Source organism: Thunnus maccoyii, chromosome 22 (assembly GCF_910596095.1).
Source record: "Thunnus maccoyii chromosome 22, fThuMac1.1, whole genome shotgun sequence".
NCBI lineage: Eukaryota > Metazoa > Chordata > Actinopteri > Scombriformes > Scombridae > Thunnus > Thunnus maccoyii.
Genome location: NC_056554.1, coordinates 3,363,709 through 3,380,009, shown reverse-complemented (window position 1 = coordinate 3,380,009; position 16,301 = coordinate 3,363,709). Strand labels below are relative to the sequence as shown.

General features: G+C 40.5%; 1 protein-coding gene and 1 long non-coding RNA gene across 4 annotated transcripts in view; one reads left to right on the top strand and one right to left on the bottom strand.

The window, feature by feature from the left end:
* afap1 (actin filament associated protein 1) overlaps positions 1-16,301 on the bottom strand; it is an 85,864-nt gene that overhangs the window by 67,290 nt on the left and 2,273 nt on the right. For all 3 annotated transcript variants that reach the window (XR_006093556.1, XM_042401571.1, XM_042401570.1), the window contains exon 2: positions 2,207-2,335. Coding sequence is in view for 2 of the 3 variants with exons in the window: in XM_042401571.1 (XP_042257505.1) it covers positions 2,207-2,335 (129 nt within the window). In the remaining variant the exon portion in view is untranslated. The remainder of the gene's footprint in view (positions 1-2,206; positions 2,336-16,301) is intronic.
* On the top strand, positions 6,810-14,418 carry LOC121889556. Its single transcript, XR_006093564.1, has 2 exons — positions 6,810-6,891; positions 13,983-14,418. It is a non-coding gene; the product is annotated as an uncharacterized LOC121889556 (long non-coding RNA).

The window sequence follows — 16,301 nt, the reverse complement described above, 5'->3', positions numbered from 1 at the left end:
ACTCTTATATTGGAATGTTTCATTTGAAAGATAATTATAACTATTCTAATTATCTGTTAATTCTGCTGTGTCATCTGTTTCACTCTGTGGATGTCTCTCGTTTTTCACTCTGCATTGAGTGTTTTGTCAGAGTGATGGTTATTCAGGGTGCTTTAACTGTGCATCTGCATTTTTTCTGCCTCCTTCCAAGTCGATGATCATGGAGGCTGCCGTTTTCACAGCATTTTAGGTGCAAATTCAAGAAGTTTATCTCTGCCCGGTTACCGTAGTTACAGTCAAATCAAGTGCTACACTAAACTGATATAACAGCTACATGAGTCGCATGTTTTTTCCGCAAGACTCGTGTTTTAATGCTGTTGTTCATCACTTGTGATGTGAAAACGTTACAGAAATAAAAAGCTTGCATCCAGTGTATTAGTTCAGTTATAAAATCCAAATGCGCTGCGGAGCGTCTCTCCTGCCGGTTGCTGACAGCGCTGTCAGCCAGAGAGTCAATCACACTGGACAGTAGAGGAGGAGACGCAGAGACGCTGCTACATGTCTGTTTACACAGGAGTTTAGCCGAATAATATTAACATTTACAAAGGAGATGGACCGCCTCAGAGTAAAACAACAGAGACTGGCTTTGGCAAACAAAAGCCTGTAAAGGAAGAATTCTGCTGCTAAGCATACCATCATCAAAAATGTGAAAGCTGAGCACAAGAAGATTCTTGAAACTCTTAAAGAGAAGGAAGATCAGATCTCTGAGATGAGCAGGCTGAAGGAGGAGCTGGCAAAGTCAGAACTTCTGGTCACAGAGCTCATAAAAACTCTGGATGCTCAGACAGATGCCCTCCTAAAGGAGAGGGAGGAAGCTGAGCAGAGTGAAGACAAGTGGAAAACTAAACATGAGGCTCTGGAGAAAAGCTACCAGCAGGAGTTGGAGTTTCAATGTGGAGCTCATGGACATGAAGCAGAGTTTCAAGAAAGAGCTCTCTCTGAAAGAGGAGAGCTTTAAACGTGAGTTCTCTGAGAGGGAAGAGACTTTCAAAATGAAGCTTTCCAAGATGGAGGAGACTTTGAAACTGGAGCTCAGTGAAAGGAAAGAAAGAGGAGTTGTTTAGAATGGAATTCTTCATGATGGAAGTGAGTTTCAGAAAACAGCTCTTTTTCCAACAGGAGCATTTTAAACAGAGAGAATCCAAAAAGAAGCTCTCTCTCTCTCTCTGTGAGGGAACACTTCAAGATGACAAAGTGCTTCAAAGAAGAGCTCAATTTAAAGGAGCAGACCATCAGAGAGTTGGTCCAGCGTGAAAGAGTGTGGGCCCAGAAAGAAGAGGTGGTGACAGAGGAGATAAAGCACCTGATTATTCAAAGCATCCAGCTGCAGGGGCTTGAAACTGAAATCTGCGATGGCATGATGCTGCTGATGGTCTGGATCAATATGGACAGCAATAGCTTTTCCTCTCTGACATCCCCACCACACCATAACCCCATCCTTCCTTCTCTGTGCAGAATGATGTGTGTGCAGAGTTTGAAGGATGTTTTCACATTCATCAGCTGAAAGTAGAAAGTTTCTCCGTGCTCATTGAAAATCCAATTTGAAGGGGGGGACTAAGGAGCATGATATATGACATCACAAATAATTTGGAAGCCAATCATGGTTCAATATTCAACTTACAGAAGTGTGATGTCGAAACTTTAAACCTCCAGTGCACAAACACTGAGTTTAGACTCTTTTAGTGAAGTAGGAGACATCTTGTGTCTAGCAGTTAAACCTTTGAAATTAAATATTTTAATAAGATAATTGAACTTTTTTGTGGAACAACCACATCAGACATATATTATTATTCAAAGTAAAGTACTTTATATACATCTTAAAACATGTCTAGAGGAGATCTTTAAATTATCTTTGAAAAAACAAGAATATACTGACGGTAAAGCGGTAAAGCTACCACTGATATGAAGTCATCACTTGCATGTGGCTTAACAATAAATGTTTTAAGTGTGAAGGCAGCTTGATAAAGGATGTTTAATGAGGAAAAATTAGACAAACCTTAGAAGGATGCTGGTGTATGAACATCTCCACTTACAGTTCAGAATTGATGACAAGTCATTCCAGTAATATCTACAATAACAATCCAATCCAAACTACTTCACCCTCTCTGCATATGAAAGTTCTAAAAGTATCAAAAACATCAGCGCACACAGGTTATAATTAACTCACCTTTATCTGAGAGGACTCTGTGGAGGATGTTGGACAGGTGCATCTTCTTCTCTCGGACCCCGGCGCTCAGATATTCCCTGTCCAGCAGGTCCAGGAACAGACGAAGCTCACACACCAGCTCCTCCATCGCTGCAGAACAAGTGATACAATCAGGGATTTTTAGACGCAGCACATGTTGAGTACATCTGTTACATGACATGCACACAATACTAATAGCAACCCATAACACAGTCAGACAGCTTGTTAAATAACCAACCAACCAACCAACACTTTATCCAGATGATCTAAACCGCTTTATTTGGATGTAAAACCAGAAGCAGAAGAGCAACAAAGTCATTGTTTTGCAAGTTACAAGCAAGACTCAAGTCTTGGCTATGAAGTCAAAGTCATAGTCAAGTTAAGTCAAAGTTCTAATATGTTTTGAGGCCTAAGCAAGTCAGAAATTTACAGAAATAATCAATGCTTTTCAAATCTCTGCAGTAAACTCGATCAGTACACTGTTATCATTACCAGTGGAAATGATGGGCAAAGCTACAAAACTTTTGTAAAGTTGTAATAAATGGTACTGTATGTTTTAGCTAAGGATTTCTGCACTGTAATCCAACATTAAACAGACACTGAACAAAAGCAAAACACAGTTATATAAGAGATAAGTGGGCAGCCAGGTAGTGAGATGGAAAACAGACCTGGCAACCCACCTGACGGGACGTCTCAGTGCAGATTTATAGCCATTGGTGGAAAATTCACCATGGCCTCCACACTAGGGGTAGGAGATACGGCCCTTAAATCATATCATGATATTTCAGGGTATTTCTGCGATAATGATATTCTTGACATACAACTGCAACAAAGTAAGTGTCATAGTTTTATATGTCAGCTTAAACGTAACAGTTTGCCTTCAAATATTCAGTAAAAACTACACAAAAATGATCTCTCATTTCTTAAGTTTGTACACTACTGAAGTCGCTCCCCTTTTTGGAACTAACTCCTCCACCATCATTACGTCAACAAGTCAGAACAATTAACGTGAACAATGCAATGGCACACCCCTACTCCACACATAGCAAGGAGCTGAGGTATGTGTGTGTGCAGTATTCATAAACTCATATCTGAGAGCTTGTTGTGATAAGGATGGTATCTCATTGAGGTTAGAAGCGTGACTCGGAGCTGCCATGCTCTGCACAGGCACTAAGATAACAAGCCCCCTCTGTCAAACTGAGGTTCCCGGCCTGTATTTGGTGCAACTCAAGCTTTTTGTAAACATCTGATTGTATCGAAGGCGATGACATCGTCCTGGAAAGCAGCTGCAGATTGAAGGGGGGAAGTGGGGTTAATGATAATATGTTTATTTTAATTTATCTGCCCAGAAAAAGGTGAGTCAAGCTCTAGGTTCTTTTCAGGTCATACTGACATGACACACATTTTACTGTTGGAGTTGAGGGAGTTTGGGCGGGGGGAAAAGTTAGAGGTCAGGGACAGAAAGTGGTTCAATGCTTAGCATGCAGGCTGGATGGTTGCTCTGACAGAAGGCCAATCTTATGCTGTAATTGATATGATGCCTCAGTTTTTTTGAGTCATAGCTCTGAACCATAATTTTGATTTATCCTTCTAGACAGTCTCAATGATTTTGCCATATTTGCATTAGTGGGGAGATCTGTTGTAATGAATTTATCCAAGCCAAGTTCTGAACAAATCTTGGACTGAATAAAGGCCACATTCTGTCATGTGGAACTTGTTGTGTCTGATATGGCAAAACAGCTAAAATAATTACTCCATTCATTGATTAGTCACTGGATTCGACTGATAATTTATCTACAACTATTACTTTTTTAAGCAAAAATGGCAAATAGTCCCTAGTTCCAGCTTCTCAACTGTGAGGATTTACTGCGTCTATTTGTCTTATGTGATAGCAAATCAAATATCTTCTGTTTTTGGACTGTTGGTCTTGGGCTTTGGGAAAACGTAATGGACATTTTTTCCATTTAGACCAAAAGATTGATCAATAAATTAAGAAAACAATCAGCATGTGGATCGATAATGAAAGTAATTGTCAGTTGAAGTCCAGACACAGCTTACCAGCAACACTTTGCTGCAGTGCAGATTTATAACACTTTTTGTGTGTGTTTTGCCATTTTTGTGCATTTATTAGACAGTGTAAATTGCAGAGACAGGAAACATAGGTAGTGCAACAAAGGTGCACTGCCAGAATCGGATATTGCGATTATGTGTGATGTATCTTAACCAGTATGCTATCACGGTGCACCAATACTACAAATTTTTACATCCGCTTGAACTTTACGATAAAATACATAACAAAACTACCAGAAAAAACACCACCTGACCACACAGACATTCAAAATGGGAGGCTTAAATAGCGCTTCACTACACCTGACAGGCTACAACAGGACCAAGGTGAATTTAATACAGCTCCAAATAAGCAAGAATTCCATCATATTTGCACCCCGCATCTGCAAGTCCTGGCTACGGTACCTTGACTGCATGGTGCGTTCAGTGTGTACTATGGGCGTAAAATGATGCATGTCGAATGATGCCATGCTGTGAGATGAGGGCAGTGTGCTGCGACTTTGAATTGTCAGAGAAATCTTACTTCTTAGTCGAAAAAAGATTCTCAGTTTATAAATTATGAGACATAGTTGATGGTTCATTCATTGCAGACGGCAAAGTCCCACAGAATATGAAGCGCTCACCACCTGCCGAGCCAGCCGTGATGTGTTTAAGTTCTTTACATAATTATATGAATCAGCTCAGTCAACATTTGGCCTAGAAGGACAAGAGGTGTACTGATCTGACCTGAGTGCTAAACATCCCAGCGCTCCAAAACTAACCACCCGCTCAACATGATCAGGTTAAGGATTAGAATGTACCAACAAGTCTTTTTCAGCAGGGACTAGATGTTCTTGCTACTTTATGCCAAGTATCCGTGATGACGCAGCATACCTCTTACATCTCCTTCAAAACACTTCCCAATTCCAAATCTGATCATAAATCACACAGTCTATCACACAGGTATCTAACCAGCAACAGGTGAGGCCGCTGCAAGCTGGCGAGTGACGGAGGAAAACACGATGAATTCTCCAAGAGATATTTATATAGGTTTCAATGCAAGCAAGCATAATTCATTTTCATAGCTGCAGGAGAGATCTGACTATTGGACAGCAGCTCAGAGGCTGAATACACAGCCGCTTTCACACATTCCTCACATAATCTGATTATTCTACAGGGGAGAGAGAGAGGGAGGGAGAGGCGAGAAAAAGAGAGAGGTAAACCAGCCAGGAGAGAGAGAAAGGTGGTGCAGAGCTCAACAGAACAGAATTGAGACAAAGAGAGTGAAAGATGCAGAGATGACAAATAGAGATTTAAAAGAAGCAAATATGGAGGAAAAAGCTGATATGATGTGGAGAAACATCATCACAATAAATCAACAAAACGTCAAAGTCAGACATATAAACTTTTGAGTGTGTAACATGTACAAGGTGTTATTTGGATCTCAATGAGTGTGGACACGTCACATACTTTTGTGTACTTTGCTCTGAGGCTGAAGGGAGATCTTACTGCTACAGTATTCAGTCATATTTCTTCCAACTTTGCAGCGATAGTTTGCAGAAGACCTTTTCCTGTCTCAAACAGGTTGAAAACAAACCTGACGATCTAAACCACTGTATTTGCAGGTCAAACTGAAAGTGAGCACACCTGAAAGGTTGCTAATAATACCTCCTTGCATAGGGAAACTGATCCAGGAAGTCAGTTTATAAAGTTTGGGTAATAAATGTATCCACCATTACCATAAATCTACCTTTGTTTTCTCTTCTCTAAAGAAGTTTGGCTAACCCGGGTTTAACATGTGTTTCTTGCCCCATCTGACTGGGTGATTTTGATAAAATCCTCATCATTTTCATCATATATGTAACTTTATATTGCCATGTCAACATTCTGCATATTGTGATATAGCAAACTGAGACACAGCTCGTTGATAAAGTTATTTCATTGGTGGCTAATGCAGCAAAAATGGAATATCTGTCAAATAAAAGCACATCTTACCGCATGCTTACTATAGCTGAACACATCCAGAGATATTCAAGTGAAGTCACCCAACTCTAGTTACTACTAATACCTTTAGGAATGATTGTAAAAACGACAAAATAACACCCAAGTTGTTATAAACCAGACTTATCCTTCAAAGGGTCGTTAAGTAAACCTACATTTTTCAGACAGGATCGCCTGTAATAGCAGCAACACTAAGAGAACTCACAGGCTTTGGATGCATCTTTAAATTTCCCTTCATGGTCAAATGGAAAGCATCATCAATCACGTCAACCAAGCTGTCAGTCTGTATTTAAAGTAGAATGATTCCTTAAAGTGGAGGAGCACCAGCATCCCCACTGTAAAGCTGAACACCCTGGTTTCACTTTCACCATGCCTTGCCTGTTTTAATACTACACTGAGAACAGCCAGGCACTCTTTACTGCTCCATTTACTGTTTCATAGAACTTTCTGCAACCTGCGCAATACTTTACCTCCACTGGGGTGGTCAAAAAGCTAACCCTCTGTGTGTGTGTGTGTATATGTCATTAAAATCTAAAGCGAGCTCTCCAGATCACCAAAGACGGCGAGGGAAAATGAAGTGGCACGAAGCGAGATGGACCACCCTCAAACAAGGCCCGAGGGTGAGCAGAAAAATACCTCATCGTGCAAACAAACCGCCCACGCCCTTTCTTCAAAAACTCACTACTTTCTTTCTTTCTTTCTCCGTCTGTCATTCAATTCCCTCTTTCACTTCCATTTTCTCCATTCCTTCCCTCTCTCCTTGACAATTCTTAACTCCCAACTTGCTCTTTCTTGTTGTCTCTCGATCCATCTTTCCACCTCAGTTCATTTCCCAGCATAAATCAGCTATTCCTTGCATGCATTTGTGCATGTACTGCATAGTTTGGATATTGCATAGCCATTTTTTCATAGCAGGATAATTTGCTACTAAACACATGTGCCGTGTCAACACTCGGCTTGCATAACAAATGATAGGAGCGCTTTCCCAAAAAAGCAATTAATCCCTCCACTCCCACACACACAGAAACAAAAACCCACTAAAAACACCTAGACACGTCAGAAAGATGTTTTCACTGCGAGGTATTCACACTTCCCGGAGCTCAGAACAAAGGGGGTTTTCCTGGGTGAGGTGTGTGTGTGTGTGTGTTTGTGTGTGTGTGTGTGAGGCAACGGGGTCATGTTTGGGTCTCACAGAGAACTTGAGACCCTGCGGCTCCGTTGCGAACTTGTTGTTGTCGGCGCAAAAATGCTTAGCCAGGTTAGAGGGAGGAGGGATTTCTGCCCTCTTCCCAGAATACAGCTGTTGTGATTGACAGCACACTGACAGACGCTATCCTACTCTGTGTGTGTGTGTGTTTCAGGTGTCTGTTTCTTGTTACTAACATTGTCTTTAACACTTCAGGGATGTGTTTAGTCTAAGCATTTGACAAGCTTTCAGGTCAGGATCCGCCTCCACACACACTCAAGACTTTACGTCATAACTTGAGCATCAAATATCAGTAGTTCTGCAGTCACACACACACCATAAAAGTAAATCCAGTTTCTCTCACTGAGTTAAGATAGTGGTTTTTCCCTTGAGAAAATGTGTCTCACTCATTCTAATTACAAACCATCATCATCATGAAACCATGCCGCTCTGGTAAATCATCATGGGCGCTTAGTCAGTTTACTTGGAAAGGCAAGGATTTATAAACATCATAAAGGTCTCTGAGTCTTGGCCAGGACTACAAGCTCATGATGCCAAAAAAATGAACAATGGTCAGATCCCATCTAACTATAACGGAAGGAATCTCTGTCTGTATGTCTGTCTGAATGTATGTATGTATGTGTGTCCTTCGCGTATCTCGACAACCCTTCATCTTAACGACTTCACACTTGGCAAGTATAGTGCTGAGGACCCAAGGGAGTGCAGCGTTGGTGCCATTTAGACACGCAGCACATTCAGTATTAATAAATTTCTAATAAACAAGCAATCAGCGAGCTGCTCCGCTCTGCAACAGGGGGCGGGGCTTCTGGGCTCTGCGACTGCATGTCATGATCAGAGCTGTACAACCCTGCCATGAGAGAGACGAGGGGACAACATCTCTCTTCGTTTGATAACATTAAAAGTTAGGCTTTGTTGCGGGTTTCCTGACTCATTTTAAAAAAGCATGATGCTAGCAACAGAGAGACAGCGGTGGAAAACTTTCTTTGAGTGAGAGAAAGCCTGTGAATGATAGCAATACAACGTTCTTTTCTGATTGTTTCACCTTTTGGTATCAGCTCAGCTTGAGAAAAGTTTTTTTTATTCACATGGCGTGCTCTAAAAAGAGAAAAGTTGACAGCAAAAACGCAGCTGTTTATCAAGAACGGACATAATCTTAGGCTACTTCCCACAGGCAGTTCAAAACCAGTATGTCTCATATAAGCAAAAATCCTTTGAGCAAATATACCCACTCAAACGATCCAAACTGAAGCCACAGAAAATAAACGATCTAAGAGCCCAGTATGATCAATCCACTTTATTTTTAGATGCACATTTCTTAAATGCAGCCCTCATTATACTTGAAATGAGAAAAGATTCACTATTACAGTGCCTAACATCTGTGTACATTAGAATGTTAGTTTCTTTCATGTTGTTGGTGTATATACTCATTCACACCTCATATCAACAGTATTCATTTTTCTATGCATTGAAGCAACACTACTGGAGGCCAAGTAATCGGCCTGTTATATAGTGACACAAGAGGGATTGAGGTAAATCACACCATTTAACATCTGTAACATTTTCATGTAATTCAACCATAGACTACATTGCAGAATTGGCGTTGTTGACTTCAGATGACTTCAGATCTGCTGTCATTGTGACGTTTCAGTACGGCAGTTGCATTTCACAAAGTCAGCAAGCAGCCTCACTTTCACTCATGATCTATGGTATCAAATCCAAAAGTTGTTACTTCGCAGATGGTTTGGTGTTGTGATTATCAGTTGATCACTATTTCCCTCCATTTGGCGTTAACAAAGGGCAGCAGGGCATGCAATAGTTTAGACTGAATTTTGCCAGTGCTCCCTGCAGGAGTATAAAGCATGTCGTCTTGCACGTACACACAGAATTTTTGTGAACAACAGTTCAAATTTCAAATTAATGTGACCACCCAACAAGCAAAGTGTTCGACTAAGATTAAACTAAGATTAAAAACCTTAAAACCCCCCAAAATCAAGTTAATCTGGCTGAGACGCCAAACACATTAAAATCATCTCAGACTCCTGGAGCTCTCCTCAGTAGTTTTCATACAAACAAGCTTGGCTACCGGACTACTTGACTTCAGATGGCTATTTTTGGATTCTAATTAGAGAGCCCCATTTGTTACAGTAAAGCTACAAAACATCTCTAAATCCACATCTAAAGAAGGATCAGCAGATGGCATGTCGTCCCTGGTGCACGCCATGGCAGCTCAAACTGAAAGCTTTCTGCTGTTTCTAGCTATGCATTCTGGGTACTTCTATTGGCAAAATAGGATGAGGATGGACCAACACTTTTTTTTTTCCATTTGTAAGATGTAGCACCTGGTGTGCTTCATGGCTGCAGGTGACAGATCCCTCCCCCAGGCTTGCTGACGTAGCCAACAGATGCATGAGAAGGCCAAACCATTTAATGAGCCAACCGCCAAATCATCTTCAGTGTGTACTCTCTGTGGTTTTGGGAAACTTAACTTGTGGGCTGAGTGTTACAGTAAGACAGTGGTTGCTGTTAATTGGGGTTGGTTTATGGTCTGGCATCGTCATGGTTACTGCCCCCAATGAGCCACCGAAACACAGCAGGGCATCACTGGAAAGCATTAATTTGGGCAACAGATAAGCACTTTCACACTCACACACACAGATTTATCGGTGAAAGCATCTTAAGTTTCCAGTATTAAACAAATATTAGCATATAGTAGCATTTGCAAATTATGGTATTTCACACCAAAGCTAATGAATATCAGCTGAAAAACACCCAAAGAAGCTCTACTTCCTAACTATTTAGCCTGAGAAATCAAGTCTATATTCCCCAAATATCCAATCTAAAGCTCAAACAATTAGTTGATTAAGTGATCAACAAAAAATGAATCAGCAACCTTTTGGATAATCTATGTTTAAGTTGTTTAATCAAGCAACCTCTATTTTATATCAAGCTTTTCTATTAAGCTAACATGAATGACAAGTTCTTAAAGTCTTCCAAAAGAATGGAAATTTGAGCATCTGGAATTCACTGACAACTGCACACATTTAATCATCTGATGAAGACTGTGTGATATGATCGAGAGTTCCACAACAGCTACTAAATGTACCTTGCGGTGAGACTGTTGTATCCACTGAATATTGTTGGGTTTTGGCCTGTTGGTTGGACAAAACAAGACAATGAAGACATTGTCTTAGGTTCTCAGAACCTGGGAGTTTTTGACATTTCATCGACTAACAAACTGATCAAATCAATACCATTCTTTTTAAGACTATTCACATTTAAACATTCTTTGGCTTCGCTGTAAGTAGTTGTTTTGTGATAATATTTCTCAAATCACCGAAGGTCAGCTTAAGTAACTTGAAATGGAATGGTCTTTATTGATGAATGGATTAAGATTATTAAAAAACATAATTTTGAGCTGATGGAACCAACTTATTCACATTTTATTCTTAATAACACTTCAAACGTTCACTTAAAATTCACTGGATAGCTCAATGAAAATATCCTTTATGGCTGAAAGTTTTTCATAATGGAAGCTGCACCTTGTTTGCTTTTTAATGATGACACAAAAGCATCTAAATCGCTTTTTGCATCATTTCAAAGGTTTCTTCATTTTAAAAAATCGCATTATTCCCCTTGTATATAAATTCTATTCCTGCAATGGCAAAAACGTCTTATGTGCTGGTACCTTCTGGTCTGAACTGCTGGTGAAAAGCTGTGAAAGTCATGCAATATTACGAGTCATAAATGTTTCATAAAAGGTTTGCAAAGCCTCGACTTGGATCAACACCAAGAGAGAGGGAAAGTTATGAACAGATCAGAGGACGGGCGACGCTGCATTAGTTTATGATGAAAGACAAGCTGTCTCGCTCTCTCCCCATTTCTCAGGTCTGTAATTATGAGGTTTGCGTGTTTTCTTCGTTCCATTGAACATGCCAAGTGAACATCACAGAGCGGGGATGATTGCTATCGAACAGTACAGGTGGTTTACCGTACGAGCAGATGTTTCCCCGACCACAAATACACATCTGCAAAACCCTGATCTGAAGGAAGGGGGTAGAGGAAAAGATTAGAGATGGAGGGATAGGGCAGTGCTGATGGAGGTTTACAGAAGACAGTGTTTGGGGAGAGTGATGATGCTCCCTTAGGTATCTCTTTTAAAAAGATAATTAGAGGGTGCTCAGCTTTAAACCACAGGCCAAGTAGAAGGACAGAGGGGGTTAAGAGATGGAATGGAAGTGTATAGAGGCTCCAGCTTTGAGATTCTATCCTCTGGTGGGAATATAGGACATGTGGTTTCCTTGATTAAAACTGGCAATTGTGGCTGCCTGGGTGTGAGAAATGAATGTCATATTGCACAGAACTTTTTGATGAGTGAGGTTATAGAATGTGTAAACTTACAAAGCCTTCATGGAATCATTCATTTAGCCACAGATGACACACAAACACAACCAAGAATTGAGCAGGACACCCGAGATATCACAGACTGCGAAAGCACTGATCTGTTATGCAAGACAGGTTACGGGCCGATACTGACCTTACAGAGCAGATTTGGTATTGACTGATCCAGGCCAAATACAGTTTGTTCATCAGTGTCAGATGGTAGGTGGCTGGCCATGGATTCACTTTTTAGCACCACAAAAATCCCTGACTTCATGTTACCTTGCATAATTTTTTTCCCAATCAGAGCATGTGGTATTCAGATTTTTAATTTGGGTAAAAGAAAGCCCTCTTATTGGATCAGTAATTGGTTTCTGCAGGTACCCTGAGGTGAGATATCAGAATAGGGAGTTATAAAGTCAGATTGGTGCATCCCTGATATGAATCTGTTCAACTACACTGACACTATACTTTCTTTTTCCTTTCCTTTTTTTCTTCCATTCATAAAGCACATCTAGTCAATTACCGATTAGACAATGAACAGAAAAACATTTTGACTTGTCGCTTTTTTGGCGTTGATATTGTTGTAAATTGAATACATTTGAGTTTTAGACTGTTGGTCAAATAAAAAATTAGAAGACATAGGGCTAGGACTCTTGGATGCATTTTTTTCAAATTGACAATGAAAATAATGGCTAGATGAAGCCATGAATTACTCTTTCAAAAACTGCTGCATAAATTAAGTTTACTTACAAGTCCAAACTTGGCACCAGATTTAGCAGTGCAACATCAGTTTTTGTTGCCATTTATATACAAACACGGAATGATTTCATCATGAAACCATCAAACTGAGTTTATAAGATGGGAACAAATGTATCATGCATGATAACTTTTTCCAATGGAAAGTAAACCCTACTCAGAAAATTTAGTAAAGGTTGCTAGATGATGTCATGGGCTAATTTGCATTAATGTTACCGTGTACCGTGACATGCATATGAAAATGTGTCAGTACAGTCAATACATAATGCCAAGGAAGCTCTCTTCAAAAGAAAGCTAATATTTGCCCAAAAAGTCACAAAAGGGGGCCTTAAAAGTTGCCAAATCTAGGAAAGTTACTTTATCGCCAGCACTGAGATCATTATGAGGGATAGCAACAACCAACACCAACGAAAATCAGATAAATTGTCTATTCAAATAAAAATAAATAAAAGCAATGCATATAACCCTGGTCTATGAAAGGTATACACCCATGGCAAAGCCCAAGAACAGTAGGGATGTGACAATCTTCCCTCTGACAGAATATAACTGACTGAACACTCTTCTGGTCTCATGCCAGTACCATCTTAGTTTTAAATGCTCAAAGAGTCCTAAATGTGACTGACAGCTCCAAGCCTTTTCATCTATCAACCCCATTATATCCTGCCTACAGTACCAGACCACTACGCATCCCCCGGCACCAGACACACCCATATGGGCATCTGTGTGAGCGTAAGCATGTGTGGCTAAATGACAGTGGCTAGACAGGCAGATCTAAACATCACTCATGTAAACACATGGAATACATATGCAAACATTATGTGCTCACAAGAGCATCCATTTGTCCAAACTTATTCCTCAGCCCTCCCTTTGTTGTTGTTGTTGTCTCTACAAGAATACCTCCCTTAAGCTGTGTGAACCCCCCACACACTCCATATCAGCCCCTCTGCATTGGCTACACTACAACCCCCCTCCATCATGGCACGCCACCAATGTAGCTTTGGTCTTGTAATCCTTAAAGCTTTGTCCAAGACAGACAGACAAGCTAACAAGCTAACAGGCTCATCCTATTACAACAATAAGCCTATTAAAGACGCCTGGTGAGGCTCATCAGGAATGATCCCCTCTTAATGGACCCAAATTACCAGGGTAACCATCAATGCCAAGACTAAATAGGACTGTTTCAACTGTTAGTTTTAGATTTTGAGGCAGGAGTCCAAAGGTAAATGCTTGGTTGATGATGTTAAATCAGTAGGCCGGTTGCCAGTAGTGTTTAAGCCATATGAAACTGTGCTATTTGGCATGCATCAGGATCTTCTGAATTGTGCTCGAGTTTGGCCCAAGATCCCCATCCTTCTCGTGTTTTTCCAGATGGATACTGACACAGGGGAAGACCGGGATGGCTATGATTAGTCAGCCCGAAATTAAAGTCTCTGTTCCCGCATGCCAGCTTACTGACAGACCGGCTTTGGAGGGAAGGAGGGAGAGATTACAAACTCATTTCTCCTCATCTCTCCTCTCCACTTCTGGGATACGTCTTCCCCCCACCACCAAAAAGGAGGGGCTCCTGCATCTGACACATGAAAGCTTTTAAACTTCAATCATCATTGGGTGCACGGGCCTTCTGAAAGGGGCGGGGAGCAAAAGCGACCCCCAACTCTAAAGCAGAACCAAATGGGCCAAGTGGGCCAGAACGGTGACACCATGTACCCATTCTGCCCACATCACACACACCCCAATTAATTGCTCATAGACTCAGGGTTTCCGTGAGGAAAGCTGCAATAATAAATGGCAATAAACACTTTAACACTTGTGCATTTTTGCCCCCAAAACATTGCACCCCGTAAGTGGGAGAGTTCTTGAACAAGGACTTGCTGAAAGGGACCCTTGACTCTGCCAAAGTAGCTTGCTGTGGTTCCTCCAAATCAACCCTCAGTGCGATTCAACAAGGAGAGAAATGCAAACCAGGGTCTAATAGACCATTACACATTGCCCCTCTTAGGGCATGGTTACTCAATCACTTCAATGGAATCACAGATATGATATGGATTTGCTCAGGAGGTGAGAGGACCTTTCTTGTAGAAATCAACTTTGTTAAACTTTTTGACATGTAAATTTGTACTGTTGACCAACTGCAAACAATCTTAACAGTGCTTCAAGGCCCACATGCACTAAAAATGTATCACATACACTCACCAGCCACTTCATTAGGTACACCTGTGCAATCTAATGCATCCAATGAAACAGCTCTGCCATAAATTCTACAATTACAAAACTTATAAATTTTCAGTTTTTGTTGACATTGTGAGAAAAGTGATAATTCTACTTTATATTTATTATTGAGGTTGTAGTGGGTGATGGTGTACTGGAGTGCATTATATTGAAAAGTGTTCCTAACATTTTGCTCTCCTCATGTATCTTAATGGAGCAGACAAAATATACATTAGATCGCACAGGTGTACCTAATGAAGTAGCTGGTGAGTGTATATATCAAATAAGTCAGTATTATGCACCTCTGTTCAAGTATGATGGATAGGCTACACTTTGATTATATATTTATTGTATATGTGATACTTTGTCTACATGAAGGCTTTAATCTGAACTGACATTTTAACTGGATCAGAACAATTGTTAGCATTATTATTGTCAGCTTTGGTTAAAATGTGTCCGATAAATGCTTCTGGTTGTTTTTAGCCTGCAAGGCATGAATTCATGGGCATTCAGTTGCTATTTTTGGGCATGGAAATGATAAAATGATATGTTGTGATTACTGCTTCAAACTCTAAAACACTGGCATCAGCAGTAACAGGCAGTGAGTAGAAGGCCTCTTAAAACTGTAACTTCAAGCCTTGATCACTACAAGGAGAGCTACCACCAATATACAATAAAAACTGAGTTAAGCACTAAGTAATGGCTTTTCCCCGAAAAACCCCTCTCCTGCCTCCTATAACTGTATCTCTTAGAAAATATGTTGGCCAAAAGCATCGGGAAACTGGGTAAACTAGCTGTGTTTACCATCCACTACATACCATCATATTGGTTGTCTTAAACTCACATTGGTTAAACCTTCATCCAAATCCCAAACCAAAACATGATCTGCTACACTCTCATGCGCCACCGAGTTGTGATTACAACCCCTTCTACACAATGGATGTCTGTCAGAACCTCACCAAATGCCGGGCAGAGAAGCGCCGCCGGGCTACCTGATACCCTGCAGCTGCCAGCAGAGGTCCTGTTATTGTAGGACTCCATTCACTGCTACAAGCAGGAGAAATTAGAGATATGGAGCATTTGTGTTGTCATTCCAGGATCATGTTAGGAAACCTCTGGCTGCTGTGCAGAGTTACCCCAATGTTGACCTGGACTGTGTAATATCTGACTAGGCACTGTGGCAGCTTTAGTTGAGCTGAGAAATCTGATAGAAAATAAGCAAAGTGGGTGAAAAGTAATACTTTAAATTACTTCTGTTAATAGAGCTTTTGTTGATAGGTGAATGAACTATGACCTCATTACAAAAATTAAAAAAAAAAAAAGTTCCATATGTAATATACATAGCTTTGACACTATTTATCAGTTTACCTTGTGTCATTAAAATTTAAGTCTAAACAATATTAATGTTGTAAGTGCAGTGTCAGAGTTTGTATAAATTCAAATCTAGGCCGTATGCAGACATGGACAAAACCTCATGTT